Source organism: Chlorocebus sabaeus, chromosome 25 (genome assembly GCF_047675955.1).
Source record: "Chlorocebus sabaeus isolate Y175 chromosome 25, mChlSab1.0.hap1, whole genome shotgun sequence".
Lineage (NCBI taxonomy): Eukaryota > Metazoa > Chordata > Mammalia > Primates > Cercopithecidae > Chlorocebus > Chlorocebus sabaeus.
In genome coordinates, this window is record NC_132928.1 from 9,563,683 (window position 1) to 9,588,935 (window position 25,253).

The 25,253-nt window shown below is 39.9% G+C and overlaps 2 protein-coding genes and 1 pseudogene across 3 annotated transcripts in view; 2 read left to right on the top strand and 1 right to left on the bottom strand.

The window, feature by feature from the left end:
* Positions 1–2,131, top strand: part of EPRS1 (glutamyl-prolyl-tRNA synthetase 1) — an 83,220-nt gene extending 81,089 nt beyond the window's left edge. For both annotated transcript variants that reach the window (XM_007988406.3, XM_007988405.3), the window contains 2 exons: positions 1,614–1,678; positions 1,774–2,131. In XM_007988406.3, coding sequence (XP_007986597.3) covers positions 1,614–1,678; positions 1,774–1,924 — 216 coding nt within the window. In that variant the 3' untranslated portion in view covers positions 1,925–2,131. The remainder of the gene's footprint in view (positions 1–1,613; positions 1,679–1,773) is intronic.
* Positions 2,132–7,809: 5,678 nt separating this feature from the next.
* On the bottom strand, positions 7,810–8,012 carry LOC119619898 (small nucleolar RNA U3; annotated as a pseudogene).
* Positions 8,013–10,961: 2,949 nt separating this feature from the next.
* SLC30A10 (solute carrier family 30 member 10) overlaps positions 10,962–25,253 on the top strand; it is a 46,150-nt gene continuing 31,858 nt past the window's right edge. The window contains exon 1 of the mRNA XM_037985555.2: positions 10,962–11,412. Within this exon, the coding sequence (XP_037841483.1) occupies positions 10,962–11,412 (451 nt within the window). The remainder of the gene's footprint in view (positions 11,413–25,253) is intronic.

Genomic DNA, 25,253 nt, shown 5'->3' on the forward strand with positions numbered 1-25,253 from the left:
ACTGCACCAGGCCTTGTTTGGTCTTTTTAAAAAGCCAGGCACTGTGTGGTGCCTACCTGAAAATTTACCACCTCTTTATTGTGTTAACCCAGATTATCAAAAAGACAGTTCATCAACTTTGGGAATTAGGCTAATACATTTTACTGAAGGAGCATGAGTTACCTAGATAACGAACGCTTCATCACCCTGCATTAATGTTCACCTAATGAATTACTTGTTTTTCTGTAATTTCCTAATCTCTATTCACTTCTAAGAGATGTCTTTTGAAATATGTTAAACGAAATCCCAAGTGCAAGGAAGGGTTTGCAGAAGGAACTCAAGTATGGACTGTGTGGCTGGGAATAGTTGATGAGAAGCTGCTGAGGAAGCTGGAAGCATGTTGCTGTTACTGCTGATGTCTCTCGGGTCTCCATTTTCATAGATCTCTAGGTTTTCAGCTGCTTTACACTGTATTTCTAATATGTGGAGATATTCACAACTTTGCTATTCCCCTCATTAACTCTCCAGGAATATTTTGTAGGGCTACTACATAATTGTTATTGCAGATAAACCTCATTTTGAAGTAGACATGCTTTAAAAATTAGCATTCACAACTAGGAGAAATTTTAATATTTGTTGGCCGGATCTAGTGGCTCACGCCTGTAATCCCAGCACTTTGGGAGGCCGAGGCAGGCGAACTGCTTGAGGCCAGGAGTTTGAGACCAACCTGGCCAGCATGGAGAAGCCCCATCTCTACTAAAATTACAAAAATTAGCTGGGCATGGTGGCACATGCCTGTAATTCCAGACACGCTGGGAGGCTGGGGCACGAGAATTGCTTGAACTCAAGAGGCAGAGGTTGCAATGAGCCAAGATTGTGCCATTGTACTCCATCCTGGGTGACAGAGTGAGACTGTGTCTCAAAAAAAATTTTTGTTTTAATACTTGTCTAGTGTAACATCCACTTTTTATTTAAAGAAAAGCCAGAGCTAGAGATTTTCAAACATGTGGTGAATTTAAAAATTAAAATCCTAAGTATCTTGATTTGGCCTTTGTTTTACGTAGTCTAAGAAAGAAAAATTAAAAGTTTTTTTTTTTTTTTTTTTTCCTTACACAAAATTATTTTTGGACTTAGAAATGATCCACTTACCTTTATAACATGTTAGGAACATTGTGGCATAAAGTGAAGTTTGCCTGATTGTTCATTGTTATTGTTAACAACACATTAAAAATCAGTTTGCTATTTTTGATGTTCCTTTTATCCTCCTCATAACCATTTAGATAGGTGGAGCAGGTGTAGTCCAGGTTTGAAATGAGGGAGATATAACTGGAGTTCAAATTCTTTTCAGCCACTGTGTTGTAGCCAGTTTATGGGGAGATTTGAGGGTACTGCAAAGATGTCTTTGTTGTGTCTTGTGCTGTGAGCGTGGGTTTTGGATAGTGGAAAAACATTTTTTCCTATCTTTTATAACTGAGCAAAGTTCCTAGCAGGTTTGCAGAGGTATCATGGCCTGAAAAAAGACTGGGAGACCTATCCTTTTTGCTTACAAGTTTAATATAGAACTCAAATGTTCCTTCTACAGAATAGAATTGAAGGAGTTATAAATACTGAATACTTCTCCTTTTCATAATTAGATTGCTCAGATTCCATTCTGTGGGGAAATTGACTGTGAGGACTGGATCAAAAAGACCACTGCCAGGTAAACCTAATTAACTGGTAAAACTTTATTGCAATGGAAAGGAATAGCAATGTGCACCATAAATGAATGGAATTCTTATTTGTTATTAATTTCAGGGATCAAGATCTTGAACCTGGTGCTCCATCCATGGGAGCTAAAAGCCTTTGCATCCCCTTCAAACCACTCTGTGAACTGCAGCCTGGAGCCAAATGTGTCTGTGGCAAGAACCCTGCCAAGTACTACACCTTATTTGGTCGCAGCTACTGAGGGATGAACAAAACCCCCCTCTTCAACTCCCCTCACTTTTTAAAACATTGAAATTAGTATCTTCTCAGATACAGACCGTTTTATGATTTTTTTAAAAAGTAAAAGTTCTAAAATGAAGTCACATGAGACAATTATTCTTATGCCTAAGTTAACAGTGGATAAAATACTTTTCGGTAAACAACCCCAGTAATAAATATCATGAACTAATATGGTTTTTGTATTCATTTGTTTCTGAAATGCCTACATTATGTACTACGAAGAAATTTCTACAAAGAGATGAAGACAATTGAAAGCCAGATATCTGTTGTTGATCTAAGCACTCCTAACATGTCTCAGACCCCGAACTGCTGGTTACACCCTACGTTGATAGGTCTTGAAGCACTTTCTTTCCATAGCTCCTAATACAGAATCTGAAATTGCCCTGAATCTTTCTGTTTAAAAAACAAAGCAAACCCACAAATGGAAAAAGCAACAATAAGAAAGATTTCCTTTGAACTTCTGTCTTCTCTAGTTACTATCAGGTCTTTGAAATAAGGGTTACAGTTTCTGTCTGAAAGAGTGATAAACCCTCCTCTCTTCTACTTTTTACTTTCTACTTTTCCTCACCCTTCTGCCCCCACCATAGCACTGTTTTCACTGAAATCATGAAGGATACTCCTGAGCAAAGCTCATGTTGACTTCTTAGTTTCATGTCTTACCATATCACTCTGTTGCATTTGATACTTTTTTTTTTTTTAATTATTCCTATGACCTGCCCTCCTACATCTCTGACCCTTTTTAGTTCCAAGTTTTTCACTGACTTTTCTTCCACATTGGTTTACTAAACTTCCATATTTGGCCGTCTTCTCGTGCCTAATCAGCCTCATCTAATCCCACAGTTCCAAATAGCATTAATAGGCTAATGACTCCAATATTTTTATCTGTAGGTCTGAGTTCTAGACCTATTCCAACTGCATACTGAATTCTCTTGAGTGTCCCATCAGCCATTCAGGTCAACATGTCATGTCCCAAAAATCTCATTTCACCCTTTACCCCCAGACCACCTCCTACAGTATTTCCTGCCTGGAAGATTAGCATTGCCAAAATGTTCCTCATAACCCAAACCAGAAACCTGGGAGCCCCGCTGGGCAGTCCCTCCAACACCATCATCCATACTCACTCAGCCAGCAGAACATGTTGCCATTATCTCTCATTCTTTCTGGGTCTTCCCTTCCAAAAACCTGTGGATTGCCTGCAGGCCTTGGTACCTCTTGTGCTGATTACTGCAATGGACTCCAGTCTCATCACAAGTCCACTCCAAATTTTCACAGTGTTGTTTTTCTTTTTCCTAACAGTTTATTAAGAATTTTTTCTTCCCCTTAACACCCCTTTGTGGTTCACCATCACTTAAAAGATTAAACTAGCCCATCTAGTTTCCTTTTCAATCCAGCAAAATCCTTTGCAGCCTAACAATTTGGGGTTTCCTGTAAACAGCGTGCTATTTCGTGCCTGTGCCCTTTGCTGGGAAAATGCCTTTCCTCCCCCATTTCTAGTCCAGTTGGTCAATTTTTTACCAATATTTCCAGTCCACTTGGTAAATCTCTTCCAATATGCTTTTACACTTAGTAGTGATAAATACACCAGTGTAGGAAAATGCATCAGAAAGGACTTGCATTTTGAGCTGTGCTTTGAAGGATGAGTACAATTTCAATAGGTAGAGGAAGGAGGAAGGACATTCCAGGTAGAGGGAACAAGAGATGCAAAAGAACAAAAGTACAAACTGTATAAGAATACAAGAACTGTTCTTAACATTGGTAGGAAATTGTCAGTTGAAAGCAAACTAAATAGAGCATGCTTTCAAGACTCATGTCTTGAGTATGTGTATTCATATACCTAAGTTAGTGAAATTGATTTCAATTGACTGAAATATATATAGTCACATTTTTGTACTCAGAATCATAATTTTGTATTCCTTTATAGCAGTTCAGAATGCTTTGCCTTCTTAGTGTCTACGTAAACTGCCTAAGTTCAGTTACAAAATGGAGAAAAGTCTAACAGCTATCTCAGTTACTCTGCCTCATAGAGGAAGGCAGTTAAAACAATGCCCAGCACAGAATAAATAGCTGTTGGTTATGACCATTATGTAGGGTCAACTGGAAGTTGCTTCTAATATATAATTCTAGTTATAGTAGTTACTTTAGCTGCTAATTGTTTTTCTGCAAACCAACATAAATGCTTTTAGGGGACAAGGCTTTTTTGTTTTAATCAGTCCATGATAAAAGCCTGAAAAGTATATTAGAGATTATTCACATTTTTCCCTGTAGCCACTGGCCATTTTGGAGGAGGTGGCCATCTCTGGTGCAAAGACAAATCCTTAGTATTATGTTTTGAAACTTCAGATGAGTAGCACTAACCACAGAAAAGCTTGAAGTTTGCTGCTTTAAAGGAAGTCACTATTTAAAGAAACTCTACATTAAGTACTTTTGTTAAGCAGGGAATCCTTTACCCAAAATGTACCTCTGGCAAATTGGCTTTTTTTCATAAGTTGAGGTTCAGCTAAAATATCAAAGTATTTTCTTGGATGTCTGTGCTTTTCAAAAGAGTACATGAACCTGAATGAAATGAACACGATTTTATTTGCAAGTGACAGCTGTAAACTAGATGTATGACTGATAGTTTGTGATTATATGCCTTGTGTTCCTTGCAGCAAAAAGAAAGCAGGTCAAGGCATATTTACTACTGACTCCATTCACCGGGGCCAGTGTACTACATTACATCTTAGCAATTTCTAGTTCATCCATGAGAGTGTGTTTAATACAGTTTTTCATTATGCCAGTAAATCACATGAATCCTTAATGAGAATTGGACAATAATGGTTGGCTTGCCAGTGAAGAGGATTTAAGTCTTGAGAATAGCAGCATCAGAACATTCATAAAGCAAGCAAGGAGGAAGGCATTTTGAACGGAGAGTGGACAGATCACCCTATTTACATCTAACTCTAGTTATTAGTTATCTGCCATATAACCATGGTGTTCAGGGGTTGCCAGTACCATCAAACAGTTGGGGAAGTAGCTACCACTACCCTGTTATTTTCAAACATAACTTTGGTCCTTTGCTTGTCACTATGTCTAGAAAGTGCTAGCCATTTAACAAATTTGAGTGCCTGCTCTGTGCACAGTGCCAGAGGATACAGTGGGGTGAGTAAAGCGAAACATTTCTTTTTCTCAGCTATATCTCCTTGCAGTAGTTCTGTGTGAGATGCCAAATTAGGCAGTCACTCGGTGGAAAGTGAGATGGGGCACTGAATTGGGCTAAGTGTTGTCAGTAAGAGGCCATAGTCTGGGTGACCCTGACTAAGAGGGTCTTATTATCTAATCATGAGATTATCCCCGTCACCGGTGGCAACATGCTGAGAACTTTGTAGTTGAGATAATGCCTGGAAAATTACTCTGCCACACCGTCAGGCTTAAAATAACAAGTAGAACCATATTCATCTTGTGGTCAGTAGGCAATTTTAAACCAATGTCTTTGTTCAGTTTTACTGGAACCATGTATGAGTTTGGAACATCAATAGTACTGAAATGATATAAAATATTTTATTAATATTTTAAAAGCATCATGTAATAAGGATATTTCAAAATATATTTGAAGTATGTCACCAAAACCAAATTTTGTGATGAAATACCTGTTGATGAGGAGATTGAGGGATACAGGAACTGGTAATGATGATAATATCAGTATTACTTTATATGTGGGTAAATATGTAATTGTACCATATTTCCCTGATTCATTCTCTCACTCTTCTAGACAATTATTTCATACCTTTCTCTCCTCAAATACAAATGCTTCCTTTTTCTGACTTTCAGTTGATCATCTTGATTTCTTTCACTGAGACAACAGAGGCAATAAGGATAGAACATCTGGGACCTCCCACCACATCTACCCACCTACTCATGTTTATACATTTCACTTTCTCTGCTGTTTCAGGTGAACTGTCTGTTCTCAGAATGGATGCCAGCCCCTCCACGTGTGCACTAAATCTCATCCCCTCTTGCCTTCTCAGTCATGGCACATCAGCAATTCTCACCTATGTATCATCAGGTTTTCTTTCTCTCCTGGTTCTTTCCATCAGCTTACAAACATGCTGTTATTTTCCCCAGCCTAAAAATACCCTTTCTTGTCTCCACATCCCTTTCAGTGTAGAGCAAAACTCATTGAAAGGATTATCCGCACTTGCCAGCTCCAATTTCTCTTCTCCATTCTCTTGAGCCCCCGTCTCATTTACCCTCAGCACTCCCCTGAAACCACTCTTGTGAAGATCACCCATGGCCTCCATAATGTGCAATCCCATCGGCATTTCCAGCCCTCATTTTGCTTTTGCCCTCTCAGCACTTGACTCGGCTGATTCTCCCTCCTCTTTGAAACACGTTCTTCCTTGGCCTTCAAAACACTATACTCTCCTATTTTTTCTTTTCTCTCTCTAGTCCTTCCTTCTCACCTCTTCTTACTTTCTTCTCTTCATGTTTTCTTGGTGGCCTCATCTAGTCTTGTGGCTTTTAATATTATAAATTATCAACTCCCGAGTTCACCCTCCCCTGAACTGCAGGCTTATTCAACTCCCAACTACCATTTCAACTTGGATATCTAATAAATACCCCAAACTTAACATCATTTCCACCCCTCACTCCATGCTGCTCCTGCGACAGTCAACTTCATCTTACCTTCATCTCAGTTGCAACATCACTCTTCCAGGTCAAAACCCTAGTGCCATCTTTGTTGTTGTTGTTTTGGAGACAGAGTCTTACTCTGTTGCCGCCAGGCTGGAGTGCAGTGGTGTGATCTTGGCTCACTGCAACCTCCATATTCCGAATTCAACCAATTCTTGTGCCTCAGCCTCCTGAGTAGCTGGGACTACAGGGGTACAACCATGCCCGGCTAATTTTTCCATTTTTTGTAGAGATAGGGGTTTCACCATGATGCCTAGGTTGGTCTCGAACTCCTGGGCTCAAGCTATCCAACCACCTTGACCTCCCAAAGTGCTGGCATTACAGGCATGAGCTACCGTGCCCAGCCCCTAGTGCCGTCTTGACTATTGCCTCTCTCATACCTTACATTTAATTACTCAGCACATGCTGTTGACTCTAACTTCAAAATCTCCTGGATACCAGCCAGCTTCATGTGTGTGTGACCTGAGCAGTTGCGCCAGGCTCTGTGCCTGGTTTAGTGCTCTGCTGTTGCTGTCTTGAAATTATTAATAATTTTAAAAAATTGGAGTAAAATACATGTAACACAACATTTACTGTCGTAACCATTTTTAAGTGTACAGTTCAGTAGTGTTAAGTATATCCACATAGTTGTGCAACCAGTCTCATCTTTTTTTATCCTTGCAAAACCGAAACTCTGTACCCATTAAACAACTGCCCCGTGTCAGCTTCCCTTCAGCCCCTGGCAACCATCATTCTCCCTTCCGTTTTTGTGAATTTGGACTTGACTGTAGATACCTCATACAAGTGGACTCACACAATATTTGTCTTTTTGTGGCTCGTTTATTTTACCTAGCAAATGTCCTCAAGGTTTATCTATATTTTAGCATGTATTGGAATTCTTCCTTTTAAGGTGGAATAATATGTCCTTGTATGTATATGACCTCGTTAAAAAAAAATTCTTTCATCTGTTGATGGACACTTGGATTGCTTCTGCTTTTTGCTATTGTGAGTGATGCTATGAACATGGGTACACATATGTCTTCAGGGCCCTGCTGTCAAATCTTTTCAAGTTTTTATACTCAGAAGTGGAATTGCTGGATCATATGACAATTCTATTTTTAAGTTTTAGGGAACTGCTATATTGTTTTCCATAGTGGTTGCACCATTTTATTTATTATTTATTTATTTATTTTAAGAGAAACCACTCAGACTGCATCCTCTCCCTCTTACTCTCTCAGAGGAAGAGAGGAACAATCATCAATGGCAAATAGCAGTTGCAGTGAAGCAACGCCAAGAGCCAACTTCACGCTCAGGAGAGAATACTGAACCTCCTCCTTGTGGATTCTGGGGCTGTGCTATTTAAAAACTCTTCTTCTTCCTTTTTTGGGGGCGGGGGCAGGCAGATAAAGTCTTTCTCTGTCACCCAGGCTGGAGTTTAGTGGCACAATCATAGCTCACTGCAGCCTCAAACTTTTGGGCTCAAGCAATCCTCCCGCTTACTTGTCTGCCAAGTAACTGGGACAACAGGGAGCATGCCACCATGCCTGGCTAATTTTTTTTTTTTTTTTTTTTTTTTTTTTTTTGGTAGATGCAGACCCTTGCTATGTTGCCCAGACTGATCTTGAACTCTGGGCCTCAAGCGATCTTCCCACTTTGGCTTCCCAAAATGTTGGGGTTACAGATGCACACCATCAAGCCTGGCTTAAAAATTCTTGATAATTGGCTGGGCATGGTGGCTTACCCCTGTAATCGCAGCACTTTCAGAGGCCAAGGCAGGCAGATCACTTGAGGCCAGGAGTTCCAGACCAGCCTGGGCAATATGGTGGAAGCCTGTGTCTGCTAAAAATACAAAAATTAGCTGAGCGTGGTGACTTATGCCTGTAGTTCCAGCTACTTGGGAGGCTGAGGCACAGGAATCACTTGAAACCAGGAGGTGGAGGTTGCAGTGAGCAGAGACTGTTCCACGGCACTCCAGACTGGGTGGTAGAGCATGATTATCTCAAAAAAATAAAAAATTATTGATAGTTTTTGAACAAGGGAACCTGCTGTTTTGTTTTGCAGTAGAATGCACGAATTATGTAGCCAGTCCTGCCTTGGTGTTTCCACTTTACACCTAGTCTAAACCACAATCTCATCTAGATTATTGCAGGAACCTCCTAACGGGTCTCTCTGCTTTCATGTGATCTCAGACACATCCAGTGATTCCTTTAAAACATATACAGGACCTCCTCATTCTTCTGCTCAATATTCTTCCATCTCAGGGCCCCACATCATCTGCCCCTGCTCCATCACCTCTCTGGCTTCATCTCTTTCTCCTCCCCCTCGTTACTCTTCTCCAGCCCTGCTGACCTCTTTAGTGTCCCTTGAATTCCCATGCTCCTTGTTCCTTCTGCCCAGAAAGATCTTCCTTCAGATGTCTGTGTGGTTTAGTTTCTCACCTCCTTCAGATCTTTATTCGAAGAACATCTTAGTAAATTCTTCCCTGAACATTTTATTTAAAATTACAATCCATACCTATGCTGACACTCTTTCCCCTGCTTTATGTGTCTTCATCATACTTATCACCATTTTAATATTCAATATATTTCATAATTTATTTTGTTAGTCATTTATCTCCCCCCACCAATCACTAGAATGCAAGCTTCATAAGGGCAGAGATTTTTGCCTGTTTTGTTGATTACTGTCTCTTTGGAGCCTAGAACTCTGTCCAGCATGTCGGCACTCAGTAAGTATTTGTGGCATGAATGGATGAATGAGCTAGTCTTAGAGCAATAATCTTCACAACGTGGTTGTATTGGAAGTCTAACTGTCAGAATATTAACTGAGTTGGAGATAATTTATGTGATACTATGGGAACTGTTAGGGCTACTGTCTAAATTGTCAGGTTTTAGTCAAAGACTATTAGCCACTGTTCTCCAGAGAAACAGAACCAATGAGACTGTGTATGCAAGGTACACAGATAGTTATATGTGTGTGTGTGTGTGTGTGTGTATATATATATATATATATAGAGAGAGAGAGAGAGAGAGAGAGAGGTATTGTAAATAATTAGTTCACATGATTAAAAGGCTAAGAAGTCCCAAGATTGATGGTGAATCAGTAGACAACAGACCCAGGAGAGCCGACGGTGTAGCCGAAATCAAAGACCCATACACTCAAGACCCAGAGAGAGTCCATGTTTCAGTTTCAGTCTGAAGGCAGGAAAAAACAAACGTCCCAGGCTGGAGGCAGTCAGGCAGGAAGAGCTACCTCGTAGCATTTTCATTCTATTCAGGCTTCGACTGATCGGAGGAGGCCCACCCACATTAGTGAGGGCAATCTCCTTCATTCACTCTGCTGGTCCAACTGTTAATTTCATCCAGAGACACACTCACAGATAAAGCCAGAAAGTCTTGCACGTCATTGACCAAATGACCAGTCAAGCTGACATATAAAATTAACATCACATTCGGGAGAAAAAGAGATTATAGTATCACTCTGTTTCTTTAAAAGATTGACGATAGTCAGGCTGCTCACAACAATAGAGGCCACTGCTGTTTCAGTCATTTAGAAACTGATAGGCCTTTAAGGGCTATGAGTGTTTGACAGATAAGATTTTTTAAAAATAAAAACAAAAACTTCCTTGTGTCAGTGAAATCATTATTACTTGTCTGTCTTCCTGGAAACTAACTGGAATTACATCTTCAGCTCTTCCAGTTTACAGGTTTCCTGAATATGAGGAATATTTATTTTGTCTTACAGAGAATGTTTGGAAGTAGGGTACTTGTTTATTCCAGGTCAGTGGGCGGAGCAGTGGAAAAATCACCCTGGCTTCACTTTTGGCTTTCACTTGCTATAGGTCTGCTCTCTGGGTTAGTGGCCGCTAGAATATTCCCTATTTCACACAGTAAATGACATTCAAAAGTGCACACCAGGTGAACAAGATGTAATTGCTTATGTCGAATGACTTGCTTCACCTGAGCTGTTGCTGTACACACGGAGCGTGGAAGCTGGAAAGGCCACAGTCACTGATGAGCTACATGATTCAAGGCCACAGAAGCTCTTGATGTCTGTAATGAAACACACACACACACACACACATACACACACACAAGTCTCTCAAGTCCATATCTGAAGCCAGTGTCTTGTGTTTCCATAAATCCTGGCTCACGTGACATCTCTTGCTTAATTGCCCTTTAAACTGTTTTATGACTTTATAGCAACCTATAAAAGGTGATTTCCAAATATGACAAGCGCCGGAGGGCTGAAGAGAAGAGTTACCCAGCAGTTGTAATCACTGAATCTATAGCTGCTCCCCTAGCAGCTCAGCCTTCCCAAGAAAGGGAGAGGAACTGCCAGGGCACCGAGCCGCCATGGGGCGATACTCCGGAAGAAGCTTCCGTTTAATCCTCATGTGCGTCGTTAGCATCCTCCTCTTCGTGATGGAACTAGTGATCGCTTACATTGGCAACTCCCTCTCCTTGGCCTCTGATGCTTTTGCCGTCCTTTCCCACTTACTGTCCATGATCATAGGTTTTTTTGGTGTAAGGGCCAGCAACATAAAACAGCACAAGAAGAGCACTTACGGCTTTCTTCGGGCAGATGTTGTGGGAGCATTTGGGAACACCATTTTTGCGGTGGCACTGATGTTCAGCATTCTAGTTGAAGCCATCAAAAGGTACATCAATCCCGAGAAGACAGAGGAGCCGATACTGGTTCTCAGTGCTGGAATTATCGGTCTGTTCTTCAATGTTCTTAACTATGTCATCTTCTTGGACTGCTGTTACTGCTCAGCACCCAAGCCCCAAGGAGACATGGAAGCAGGTAAATAGCTACTCAGAGGATGGCAGTAAATTTGGTGAGAGTCCTGGCGGGTGCTGTCTGAGGGGGCCTTTATGGTGCTATCCAAAGGGGCCCGAGTCTTTGAGTCAGCCTCTTGTCCCTGTGATTTTACAATCGACCTTTCTCAGAAGAGTTGCCTTTAGTTTGAGGTTCCTTGTGAGGGTAGCAGCAAGTTGCTTCAATGTTGGGAGGACTTCTTGAATTTTTACTCACAGGGAATGGAAAAGTGTCATCAGGCAGGCAGAGGGGAAGTAAAGGCACTAATCATAGCCACAGAGAGAGCAATTGGAAAGGCAGTAGATGTGGCAGTCTCCTTTAAGTGATTCACTGTTGTTTACCCAGACGTGACATGGCTATGTTTGAATTAGAAAAAAAATTGATGTCTCCATAAAATATGTTTAAAGGTACTGGGCTACATAACTGGCTTACACAGAGCACAGTATCAGACAATCAGGTATGCTGATTAACTGTTAGGGATATATTTGAGGAATGGTACATAAAATGGAGAGAGAAAAAATAAAGAAGATAGTCCGGTAAATGTGGCTATGTTTTGAAAGGAAATATTTGCATTTATTTATTGCATACGTCTGTTCTGTTTGAGAAACAGGATGATTTACATGTGAATCTTTAGGAGAGACTTAAGTGTGAGTACCAAACATACTAGATTATCTGTCAAAAGAATGGAATTAAATCTTGGAAGAGAACAATACATCTAAAAGATGCTTATTTTTTTAGATGGAATCGTGTTTCTTTAATTTATTGCCATAAGAGTTGTTTGTAAGTACATATGTATCAGAAAGTTCTCATAGAACAGAAATTTTCAGTGCTTCTTTTATAAAAGAAGTCACATAGCACAAATAGATTCAAATTATGGCTCTAGCACAGGACAATAGTCAAGTTACTTCACCTAGCCTGTTTCCCTACCTGTAACATGGAGTTAATAAGAACAGAGAGAAATGCTAAGTAACTTATTTAGTATTTAGTAGGCACTTGATAAATATAAATTATTTTCTAAATCACAATGCAAGCCTTTAAACTACATGATAATCCAGTATTTAATTCTAATAACTTATATGAATTTTTAAAAATTTCAAATATTTCCTTACTTGATGCTGAAGAGTTTTCTCTCAGTAGCTGGGGCATTATATAACTGAGTCTGGGGACCTCAGAGGCTAAGTTGCATTTTTTATTTGATTCCCTGTCTTTGCTACCATTATAAATTATGTCAGTTGGAGCTGATACTTTATCCTACCTCTGTCTCAATTTTCCTATTGGTAGAACATATGTTATGAGAGTATCTGTAGGATGTGGTAAATATAAAAATAAATTAGAAACTAGAGTCTAGATTTTTATTTGAGTTAATGAATCACTGAATTTGAGCCTCATCTTTTGTAAAGAAAAATTCATTGTTAAATTGAGACCCTATGCTATGGCTACATCAATCATCATGTGAAAATTACTACCAGAGCTTCCAGATCATGAAATTCACATATTTGATATAAGACAAATATATATTTTTTATTGCTAAGTATATAAATTTAAGGCAAGAGAGATGATTTCAAATGATTAGTGTTGACATTACCATTATATTTTTGATTGTTACATAACAGTTCTAATTTTGCCTTTACTCTTGACATAAAATATTTATCTGCATATAACAAAAGCAATTTAGGTAAACGGTCTGACTCTGACCAATATGAAACTTGGTACATACCATAGTTCTATTTTTATAAAATTGAATTATTACTGGATAGGTAGGTCTTAGTTAAGCTTTTGTTTGGGAAGTGGTATTTTCCAATGTGTATGTTCATGCTGAGATAACAACAAGAGGCTTAAAACAAATGTTTCACTCCAACCATGTGGGTTTCTTTTTTTCCTTTTCTTCTTTTTTTTTTTTAATTTTTATTTTTATTAGAAACAGGGTTTCGCCATGTTGGCCAGCCTGGTCTCTTAACTCTTGAGCTCAAGTGATCCACCCGCTTGGCCTCCCAAAGCTCTGGGATTAGAGGTGTGTGCCACAGTGTCCAGTCCAGCCATATGGGTTTCTACTGGCTTAATTCTAGAGCATCTAGCTTCTTTTGAAGTATTTGATGCTATATAGCGTTCTACTTTAAATAAGTGATAGGTACAATATACATGTGACTCATGCTTTAAAATGCATGTTCTATGTTACCATTATTATTTGCGCAGCTTTTGGTGTTGTCAAATTCTTCTGTTAGAAAGTTTAGGCTGGGTACAGTGGCTCATGCCTGTAATCCTAGACTTGAGGAGACAGAGGCAGGACGATTACTTGAGCCCAGAAGTTTGAGGCTGCAGTGAGCTACGATCACACCACTGCACTTCAGTCAGGGTGACAGAGTGAGACCCTGTCACTAAAAAAGAAGAAAAAGAAAAAAGAAATTTTAGTGTTTAAACTTGCCAAGTTCCTTTAGGATAGCTGTTTGACTTGTTAGTATTTATGTCTGCAGTTATGTATTTATCACCTTTTCTGAACCACACATTTTGGTAATCTTCCCATCGTCTAAATTAGTTTAAAGAAAAGAATAAATATTGCATCAGATGAACCTCATAAATTGACATTAACCTGATATCAATTGGCTGACATTTTAAGAACAAATATGATTAATCCATTCATATTTATAACAGGAGTCATAAACTATGAGAGGGAAAGACTCTTGATTTCAGAAGTTTCAACCTAAACTTAGGATAAAGAATTTCTGTAAGCCTAGAATGCTAGCTTATAGCACATGGAAGTACCTATAAAACAACTGCTGGGACTGCCTGGCTTCATGATCAGAATCCAGTAATGTAACACTTCTTTAGTGGAATCTCTAACTAGAGGTTTTTGCTTAACAAGCCTTCAGTCTCCCCAAGGTTCTGTGGATCTTTTACTTGTTCTGCTTATCTATCTTGTGTAGAAATTGAATTAATAATATTTGATATTTGAGATCATGGAAAGTAAAAAAAATCAAGACTACTAACTTTACATTAAATTTAATAGAACAAACTATATATATAGGTAAGACTTTATGCCTGGGATTCATGAAAAAAGTTATACTGACATACATTCAGACATATAGAACCAGAAAATTTTTAAAACCTGGGAGAAAAGAACGTCTGGAAGATTTAGCTGAGGTGAGAAAACTTGAAAGTTTTAGATCCAGATCTAGACGGTGGGAGGCCACCCCTGACTCTAAAAGGTGTGAGGAAGTTCAAGCAATGGTAGAGCCAGTATTTTTGGGTAAAACGAGAGGCAAAGTGAAAAAAGTAAAAATACAAGCATTAAGTAAAAGACAAACAAACAAAATAGGATTAAAGTCCACAATGGTCGATGGCTGTGTGTGTGCATATGTTTCGGGGAAGGGAGTAGGGGAAAGGTTGAAGGGGTGAAAACAACATGTAGGTCCAGATCGCAGGAGATACTTGTCACGAGCCAGTTTCTTTCTCTAGGCTGAGGGACTCAATTTGTTATGTTTACACTTTTTCCCATTCTTTGCTTACTTTATTTGATTTTCCTTGATTTTCTTCTTATCTTTCATGTTTAAGTCTTATTTTTAGTTATTTTTTCAGACCTGAGTTCTCTTTAGAATCGAGATACTAAAACCCTCCATGCCCTTGCCTTGTACTGTATGAATAACCTTGCTGTACAGTGGCCTTTATTTTAAGCTAAAGGTAATCTTATACAGCTCACTTTTCCAGTAGGATGGTTTCTGCTCTATTTTGCGTCTTTTTCTGTCTAGGATAGATCAGGCCTGCCATTTATATCATTTACATCAGAAGTATCTGTTAATTATTTTATAATTATATATGTATTTATAAGTATATATAATTATAATACTTTCCTTTGAATTTAAGTTTTGTTTTGTTTTTTTGAGATGGAGTCTCACTCTGCCCAGGCTGGAGTGCAGTGGTGTGATCTTGGCTCACTGCAACCTCCGCCTCCTGGGTTCAAGCAATTCTTGTGCCTCGGCCTCCCAAGTAGCTGAGATTACAGGCATGTGCCACTATGCCCAGCTAATTTTTGTATTTTTAGTAGAAATGGGGTTTCACCATGTTGGCCAGGCTGGTCTCGAACTCCTGGCCTCAAGTGGTCTGCCCGCCTCAGCCTCCCAAAGTGCTGGGATTACAGGCATGAACTACCGTGCCCAGCCAAGTTTTGTTTTGATTCCAAATTGTGCTTGCTTTCCCTGTCTCTCCCTCTCTTTCTCACAATCTCCCTTCTGGCATTATGCTTCTCCAACCAACTCGCTAGAGGCAGTGACAGCACAGTAATAAGCAAAGTGTATTGTTGCAGAAGGTTTTAACGCACTGCTGATTAGTTGCTCCTGCAAGCTTCTAGTTAAGACTCAGTACTATAGCCTGACGGGCTTTTCACATGGATAGTCCTGTAGACGCTGAAACAAGTCAGGTTTCCTTTTGTTGTAGAGGAAATTTTATTCAGTGACAAGCAGAGTAGGCAAGGCCAAGAATTTTAGGAGAGGCAAAGGAGAATTTGCTGTTTCTCTGCCAGCAGCAAATACTTTAGAGTAAATAAAATTTGAGAAGCTGCATAACTGAAGGTAGCTTTTCCAACTAGAAAAGGGAAGGTTTTCTAGGCATAGGTTACCTGAGTTCCCTTTCTAGATCAGAGGCAGAATGATAATGATTGGGAATTTGTGATGATTATTAAATAATTTAAAGAAACATGCTGCTTAATTCCCACAAGCTATTACTTTGCATTTTGTCTATATCTGACAGTAAGCATTGTTTTCCAAGCACCATCACAGCTGCTGATCGATTAACTTCCACATGAGGATTCGGTGATAAGAATGCACACACCACAGATCACAGTGTCTGTCCCATGGTAGAGGCCTAATAAATTCCCTCACAGATCTTTTGCTACGTTCCTGACAGCTTGCCTAACCTCTCACTTCTCTTGTTGCCCCGTGAAGGGGTCTGGATCAGTTATGGGGAGTGAATAAGAAAGATTAAAGGAAGATAGAAAAATAGGTGCTATTTCACATTTGTGAAACCAAATTCAACTGAAGAAAAAAAAGAGCTAAAGAGACCATCTCTTTCTTCTTAGTAAATTTTTTTTCCAATGTGCAGAGGCTGCTATGACTGATATCAGGTAAATTTTAATGAAAAATGAGTTTATATTGACATCTGTGCATTGTCAAGCTTTGTCAGAGTATAGAGAGATAATTACAGCATCGTATCACATACATCTGAAGAACTGTATGTTTTACAAAATAGTTAGCTAGAGAGAATACTTGCTATTTATTTCTATTGTTTAGACAAGGAAAACAGGTTCAGAGACAAATCCACAATCATACCGCTAGTTAATGGTAGGTTACAAAGAAATTAAAACTTTGAGTTCAGGCCCTTAATTAAAGACTCTACTCTACTTGGCTCCCCTCAGAGAGGAAAACAGTTATGGACGGTGGAAAGTTATTTGGCAGTAGTCACAAAAGGGCATATCAAAATGTGCAAATGAACATGCCATAAATTGAATCCTAATTCCAGTAGCTAGGTGACCTCCAAAAAGTTACTTAAACTTTCTAAACCTCAGTTTCTTCATCTGTAAAGCTGGTAATATCTGTCTCTTAGGGATGCTGTAAGAATGAAATTTGTGTAAAGTGCTCAATACAGTACTTGGAATACACTGAACACTCAATAAATGGTAACATTGGTGGTGGTGGTGGCGGCTGGTAATGATCGTCAAAAAGCTGTAGGGATGAGGAACAAATGAAATATTAGTAAGATCCCTCCGCAGACAAGTTCTTTGCTCTATTTCACATCCACAAACTGGCAGCCCACCTTATGCTTGCCAAGACTCTTATTATTGTTAACCATATATATGGTTATAGCAGATCCATCAGTATTTCTACAAACCATACAAAACGTGTTGTTTTGATGATGGGTTAGTGGCATCTCTCGTGGGATGAACCAGAAGGAGCATAGACCAGTAACAAAAATACATATTTCAGCTGGGTACAGTGCTCAAGCCTGTAATCCCAGCACTTTGGGAGGCCAAGACAGGAGGATAGCTTGGATCCAGGAGTTTGAGGTTGCAAAGAGCTATGATAGCAAGCCATTACACTACAGTCTGGGTGACAGACCAAGTCCCTGTTTCTTTTTTTTCTTTTTTTTTTTTGAGACGGAGTCTCGCTTTGTCGCCCAGGCTGGAGTGCAGTGGCGCAATCTCGGCTCACTGCAAGCTTCACCTCCCGGGTTCACGCCATTCTCCTGTGTCAGCCTCCCGAACAGCTGGAACTACAGGTGCCCGCCACCAAGCCCAGCTATTTTTTTTTTATATTTTATATTTTTATTATTTAGTATTTTAGTCTCAGGGTTTCACCGTGTTAGCCAGGGTGGTCTCGATCTCCTGACCTCGTGGTCTGCCTGTTACAGGCATGAGCCACCATACCCGGCCTGCAAGTCCCTATTTCTAAAAGTAAATAAATAACTACACAATAAATTAACTTAAAAAAAAGGAAAATACATGTTCTGGAAAATACATGTGCTGCCTCATCCACTGGTTCTGACACTGGAAAAGATACTTAACAACTTTGAGCCTCATCTTAGGTATTATTACACCTATTTTAAAGAATCACTCTACAGTCAGGGGTGGTGGCTCACACCCGTAATCCTAGCACTTTGGGAGGCTGAGGTGGGTGGATTACTTGAGCCCAGGAGTTTGAGACCAGCCTGGGGAACATAGCGAGGCCTCATCTCTACAAAAATAAGAAAAATTAGCCAGACGTGGTGGTGCATGCCTATAGTTCCAGCTACTTGGGAGGTTGAGGTGGGAGGATCACGTGAGCCTGAGGACAGATGCACCCTCTTATCAAGGCTGTGGTAAGCCGTGATAAGAATCTGTTTTTCTTTTGATAAATAAAAACATCTTCATGATGTGTTTATTTATTTATTTACTTATTTATTTTTGAGACGGAGTTTTGCTCTTGTTACCTAGGCTGGAGTGCAATGGCGTGATCTTGGCTCACTGCAACCTCTGCCTCCTAGGTTCAAACCATTCTCCTGCCTCAGCCTCCTGAGAAGCTGGGATTATAGACGCCCGCCACCACACCTGGCTAATTTTTGTTTTTTAGTAGAGACGGGGTTTCATGTTGGCCAGGCTGGTCTCAAACGCCTGACCTCAGGTGATCCACTCACCTCGGCCTCCCAAAGTGCTGGAATTACAGGCATGAGCCAGCACACCCAGCCTATGTGTTATTTATTTATTTGTTTGTTTATTTATTTATTTTTAGACAGGGTCTCGCTCTGTCGCCCAGGCTGGAGTGCAGTGGTACGATCTCAGCTCACTACAAGCACCTCCTCCCAGGTTCACGCCATTCTCCTGCCTCAGCCTCCTGAGTAGCTGGGACTACAGGTGCCTGCCACCACGCCCGGCTAATTTTTTGTATTTTTAGTAGAGAGGGGGTTTCACCGTGTTAGCCAGGATAGTCTCAATCTCCCGACCTCGTGATCCGCCCGTCTCGGCCTCCCAAAGTGCTGGGATTACAGGCGTGAGCCACCACGCCGGGCCAAATTTTTAAAAAGGCTCTTGTAAATGTCAGCTTCCCCATCTTTCAGTGCTCAAGATGGCATTTTGTAACAGGCCATTACTTGTACTTTTAAAACTATATGTTTTAAACTGCTTTAATGGTAATACAATATCAATATGTAGCTCATTGAAATAATGCAAATGTGGTTCATATACTAGACTGTAATTTCCAAGTTACAGATGAAGAAACTGAGGCACTAACCGTTTTATGGCTAACCCGAAGTTGATGTTAGAACTGGACTTCGTATTACTACTCCTCTCTTCTGCCAACAGATGCTTTGCCTCTTGAACATTTTCCTGCAGTCCTGCCTAGTGAATAATGATACTCCCATTTTCTTTGCTGAGAAGCTTAATTTTTTTCAGGAAGGTAGGGTTAAAGTAAGCTTATTATTTTGGTTTTCTTATTGGCTAGCTGTTTACAAGATGTAGACAATATATTTGTAATTTCTTGCCTCTTTCTTGTTCTTTTGATGGAGACGATGGTCATTGTGGCTTTTTAAAAACATCGTATACAACTGTCTCTAATGATTATGAAATACACCAGATTTTCATCTTTTTAAATTTTTAAATTTTTATTTATTTATTGAGGCAGAGTTTCACTTTTATTGGTCGCCTAGGCTGGAGTGCAATGGTGCAATCTTGGCTCACTGCAACCTCTGCCCCCCAGGTTCAAGTGATTCTCCTGCCTTGGCCTCCCAAGTAGCTGGGATTACAGGCATGTGCCAACACATCCAGCTAATTTTTGTATTTTTAGTAGAGACGGGGTATTGTCATATTGGCCAGGCTGGTCTCGAACTCCTGACCTCAGGTGATCCACCTGCCTCAGCCTCCCAAAGTGCTAGGATTACAGGCGTGAGCCACTGCACCTGGCCTCATCCTTTTTTAATGACAGGCAATAATATCTAGAAATTCCTTACCCTTAGAATGTCTTCCATAGTCCATATCCTGATATTTATTGTCTACACCTGAAAAGGTGTCTTTAGAGAATTTCAAGGAGGTAATTTTTTTTTTTTTTTTTTTTGAGACAGGATCTTGCTCTGTCACCCAGGCCAGAGTGCAGTGGCATGACCGCAGCTCACAGGAGCCTCAACCTCCCATGCTCAAGCGATCCTCTCATCTCAGCCTCTTAAGTAGCTGAGACCACAGGTGCCTGCCAACCATACCCGGCCAATTTTTTTCATTGTTTTGTAGAGATGGGTGTCTTACCATGTTGCCCAAGCTGATCTCGAACTCTTGTCCTCAAACAATCCTTCCACCTTGGCCTCCCAAAATCCTGGATTACAGGCGCGAGCCACCGCACTCTGAGGACGTAGATTTTGATTGAAGTATACCTACGCTCTTGTTCTTCATCTGCCATGATATCTTTAAAAATGTATCAACTTAATAGGAAATAAGATAAAGATGATCCTTACATCAGGTCAATGAGAGGTACGGGTTGGCTCCTTACAGAGGAACAGCAGAGAAGTCAGGTTGAAGGGGCAACTGGCTGAAAGGACCATCTGTTTTCTGTAGAATTCTTTACCTGAAGAAACTGTCTTAACGTCATGAAGGAGAGGAAAGAGAGGAACTAGCAACTAGCTCCACACATGCTGACCAGAGCCAATTGAGCACATTTTGGGGACTTTTGGGGGCCAATAAACAACTTCATTCATAAATCTGGAACTGAACTACTTGAGAAATAAGGAATAAAAGATAGTCCGATAGCAATGAAAATAGTAACTCAGTGCTTGTTTGGTAAAAGCTGTTTTGGAGAGTGTAGCTTGGATGTCACAATTGGCTTCCTAATACTTATTCTGAGGAGTAAACTCACCTATCCTCTTACAAGCAGAGGACAATACTTGGAAGAGCAGGGGTGGGCCCAGGAACAGAGAGAATGTACATTCTCAGTGGGCAGGCAGTTGGAAGGAGGAAGCCCAGGAAGGGCTGAGCCAGGCTTAATCCATTTCTTCAACCTAACCCACCAGTGAGAGAAGAGCCTTCCACCCTCAGAGTGACTACTTACATGGGGGTTGGGGAGGGAATGGAGGCTACACTGGTGGTTGTCTCACGGAAACACAAGACAAGAGGAATGGCAGTTTCCCCCAACACTCTGCAGATTTATGTTCCCTTCACTCCTGGCTCCCCGGAAGGACTAGATAAACAGTTTATCAGGACTGTACTGCTGCATTTCCATAAAGCTTGTGCTCCTGATATCAACCACTGCTTCCTTTGGATATCATCCTTTGGACCAGGTTTGGCAATTTAGATACCCTCAATGACTGAAATGGGTTAGAAGAGTAAGTATACTAGTTAAATTAACTCTGAGACCCCTAAATGTTCAATATTGCTCACTGTAAATTATATAGTGACATAAAGTGATAGTATCAAGACATGCTAACAATTCAATGTCAGCAATATAAAAATGCCCCAAATTTTAGCAATATGAATCCCTTCCTAATATCAAATTATAACAGAAAATTAAATTTCAAAATTAAATATCTTTGAACTTATGCATTAATAGCCAAAGAAATCAAAACCACCAGTTATTAATCTAAAGGCAAGGCCAAAGGCAAGTAAAACCATAAAACCCTCAAGCTTCCTCTTTTGGGCATAGTCTCAGTTTGAGTATAGTTTCATCCCTGGTGGAGTTGGAGTTCCTTCAGCAGTTTTAGTCTAGATTGTTTTCCACTAGAATGGATGCCATTCCTTCAGGCCATCCAAAGTTGCACAAGTTTAGCACCAAGACTTTCATGTTCTTCACCTTTTAAAGATGTTCTCTTTGTCTTTGATGTTCTTTAGTTTTGCAATCATATTTCGATATGTGAACTCCTTTTTAAAAAAATCCCATCTGGGGATTAAATCTAAGCATTTATGTCTTTCATAAATTCCAGAAGATTTTTCAAACATTATCTCTTCTAGTTTTGGCTTTCCCCTGTTCTTTGTACTTTCTCCTTCTGCAGTGCTAATTAGATAATGTTTGATCTTATTCTGTCCTCCATGTTTTGTAACTTCTTTTTTCACATTTTGCTATCTTTTTTGTTGTTCTGTGTTGCATTCTACATGGTTTTTCAGATTTACCTTCACTTATTTCTAGTTTTTGCTTTTTAACTTTGGTTCTCATTAATCTGCCCATTCAGTTTTTTAAAATTTTATTTTGAAATAACTTCATATTCTCAGTAAGTTACAAAAATAGTAGATAGAGGTCTCATGTACCCTTTGTCAAGTTTTCCCCAATGGAATGATAGTACAATATCTAAACCAAGAAATTTACATTCATACAATGAGTTATATAATTCTATGAGATTTTTATCACAAGTGTAGATCTGTATAACCATCACCAAAATCATCATTACAAAGATATCCCTCATGGTACCCTTTAGTAGTCATAGCCGCCCTTCCTACCTTTACTCCCTATCTCTATGCCCTGGAAACTAATAATCTGTTTTCCATCTTTATAATATTTTTATTTCAAGAATGTTAAATAAATGGAATCATACATATGTGACCTTTGAAATTGGCTTTTTTTCTTTCAGCATAATGCTCTTAAGATTAATCCAACTTGTTGCATGTATCAGTTGTTGTTTTTTATTGCTAAAAAGGATTCCATGGTATGGATATAGTTAGATATGTGTTTTAGTCAATCTGCCAATTTTCTGTCATTTAACTGGTGTGTTCAGACCGTTTACATTTAATCCAATTCTTGTAGGTTGGGGCTTGAGACTGCTATTTTACTTTTCATTTTCTGTTTGTTCCTTCTATGTTTTATTTCTCTATTTTCTGTTTGCTGGCTTCCATGAACATTATTTAGAATTTCATTTTGATTTCCCTGTAGTGCTTTTGAGTATGTCTTTGTAGAGCTTTGTTGGTAGTTGCTCTAGGTATTAGACTGCACATACATAACTTAGGCTAATGCAGTCAATACTTTGCTTGTTTGAATAAAATGTAGAAACCTTACCTCCCTTTATCTTTTCCCATTTATAATTGTTATAGTTATACACAGGACCCTGAGACTTATTTTCTTCTATTTTCTCTCTGTTGTTCAGATAGAGTACTTTCTTTCCTTTGTCTTCCCCATTTCTGCTACAGAGCCCATTTTTTTAATTTTTAAATTTTGTATTCACTGCTAAGAGTGTCCCACTGAGGTTTTTTTTTTTTTTTTCCGAGTCTCACTCTCTCTGTCACCCAGGCTGGAGTGCAGTGGCACATCTCAGCTCACTACAAGCTCCGCCTCCCAGGTTCACGCCATTCTCCTGCCTCAGCTTCCTGAGTAGCTGGGACTATAGGTGCCTGCCACCATGCTCTGCTAATTTTTTGTATTTTTTAGTAGAGACGTGGTTTCATCATGTTAGCCAGGATGGTATTGATCTCCTGACCTTGTGATCCACTCGCCTCAGCCTCCCAAAGTGCTAGGATTACAGGCGTGAGCCACTGCGCCCGGCCTCCCGTTGAGTTTTTATTTCGGTTATTGTAGTTATCATTTTTAAAGTTTCTATTTCATTCTTCCTTTTATCTTATATTTCTTTTCTGAGACTTTGTTTTTTTATTTGTTTCAAATGTATGTGTAATTGCTTGTTGAAGCACTTGTATGATGTCTACTTTAAAATTCCTTGCCAGAAAATTTGTAACATTTTGCTCCCTCAATGTTAGTGTTTTTTTCACACTCAGGTTCAAATTTTCCTAGTTCTGCTATGATGGTAGATTTTCTATTGAATCCTGGACATTTTGGGTTATGAGGCTGTGGAACTTATTACATTTTCTGTTTGAGCAGGTCTTCTCTGACACTGTGCTGCTGGAAGGGGTGCTGCTTGTTATTTTAAGATGAGGATGGAAGTCCAGGTTTCCTCTGTTGACACCCTGAGATGGGGGGTGCTTCATTACTGCTGAGCAGGTGCGGGAGATGAGGGTCCCCATTATGACTTCACTGATAGCATCCTGACTAGAAGGAGCAGGGGCGCCTTCTATTGAGTTTTCAATTTCAACTAATCTACTTTTCATTTATGATGACTTGTTCTTTACTCATACTTTCCAGTCCTTCCTTTATTCCCTTCTATTAAACATACTTAGTTTATATTATGTATCTGGTATTCTCAACATCTGCAATTTTTGCATGTCTGATTCTGTTTATTATTTTTGCTGCTTCTCTCAAGGTGGTTTACTTTCTCACATTTTGTGTGTTTCAGGATTATTTTTATTTATTTATTTATTTTTTTGCGACAGAGTCTCGCTCAGTCACTGAGGCTAGAGTGCAGTGGCATGATCTCAGCTCATTGAAACCTCTGCCTCCCAGGTTCAAGTGATTGTTGTGCCTCAGCCTCCCAAGTAGCTGAGATTACAGGCCCCTGCCACCACGCCTGGCACGTTTTTGTATTTTCAGTAGTGACGGGGTTTTATCATGTTGGCAAGGCTGATCTCGAACTCCTGACCTCAAGTGGTTCTCCCTCTTCAGCCTCCCAGAGTGCTGGGATTACAGGCATGAGCCACTATGCCCAGCCATTTCATTATTTTTGATTGTGAATTAATGTTCAACAAAGCTTTATCTGAGGGAATTCTTTGAAGAATAGATTGTTGGTGCATTTTTCCAAGAAGATTTACATTTGCTTCTGTCAGGTGCCTGAGGGCATTACCAACTTGTAAATACTTTAAAAGTTATTTGACTGGGTGCACTGGCTCAAGCCTGTAATCCCGGCACTTCGGAAGGCTGAAGTGGGTGGATCACGAGGTCAGGAGATTGAGACCATCCTGGCTAACATGGTGAAACCCCGTCTCTACTAAAAATACAAAAAAATTAGCTGATGTGGTGGTGGGTGCCTGTAGTCCCAGTTGCTCAGGAGGTTGAGGCAGGAGAATGGCGTGAACCTGGGAGGCAGAGGTCGCAGTGAGCTGAGATCGCGCCACTGCACTCCAACCTGGGCTACAGAGCAAGACTCCGTCTCAAAAAATATATATATATATTTACCTGAGTTATTATTGTTACATATGTAGCATGAATTTAGACTGCATTACCACATGAAGACCACATTATAGTTTCAACTTCCCATGGGAGGTAGTTTTCCCTATGTCCACAATCAAGGCTAAAATATTCAAGTTTCCTTGTTGTCGCCTTTGGGGCAGTGGGTTTTTGTTTATTTGATTGTTCATTTCATTTTGGTTCAACCTTTGACCAAGGAATCAAGCTTTGTAAGGGGATCTCTGGTCCAAATCTCCATCTACGTGGATCTCAGTTTTATCTCTTATACCATCCATGAACATGTGGCTGTCAAAACTCAAAGCTAGAGCATTTGTCTTTATTGGACATATG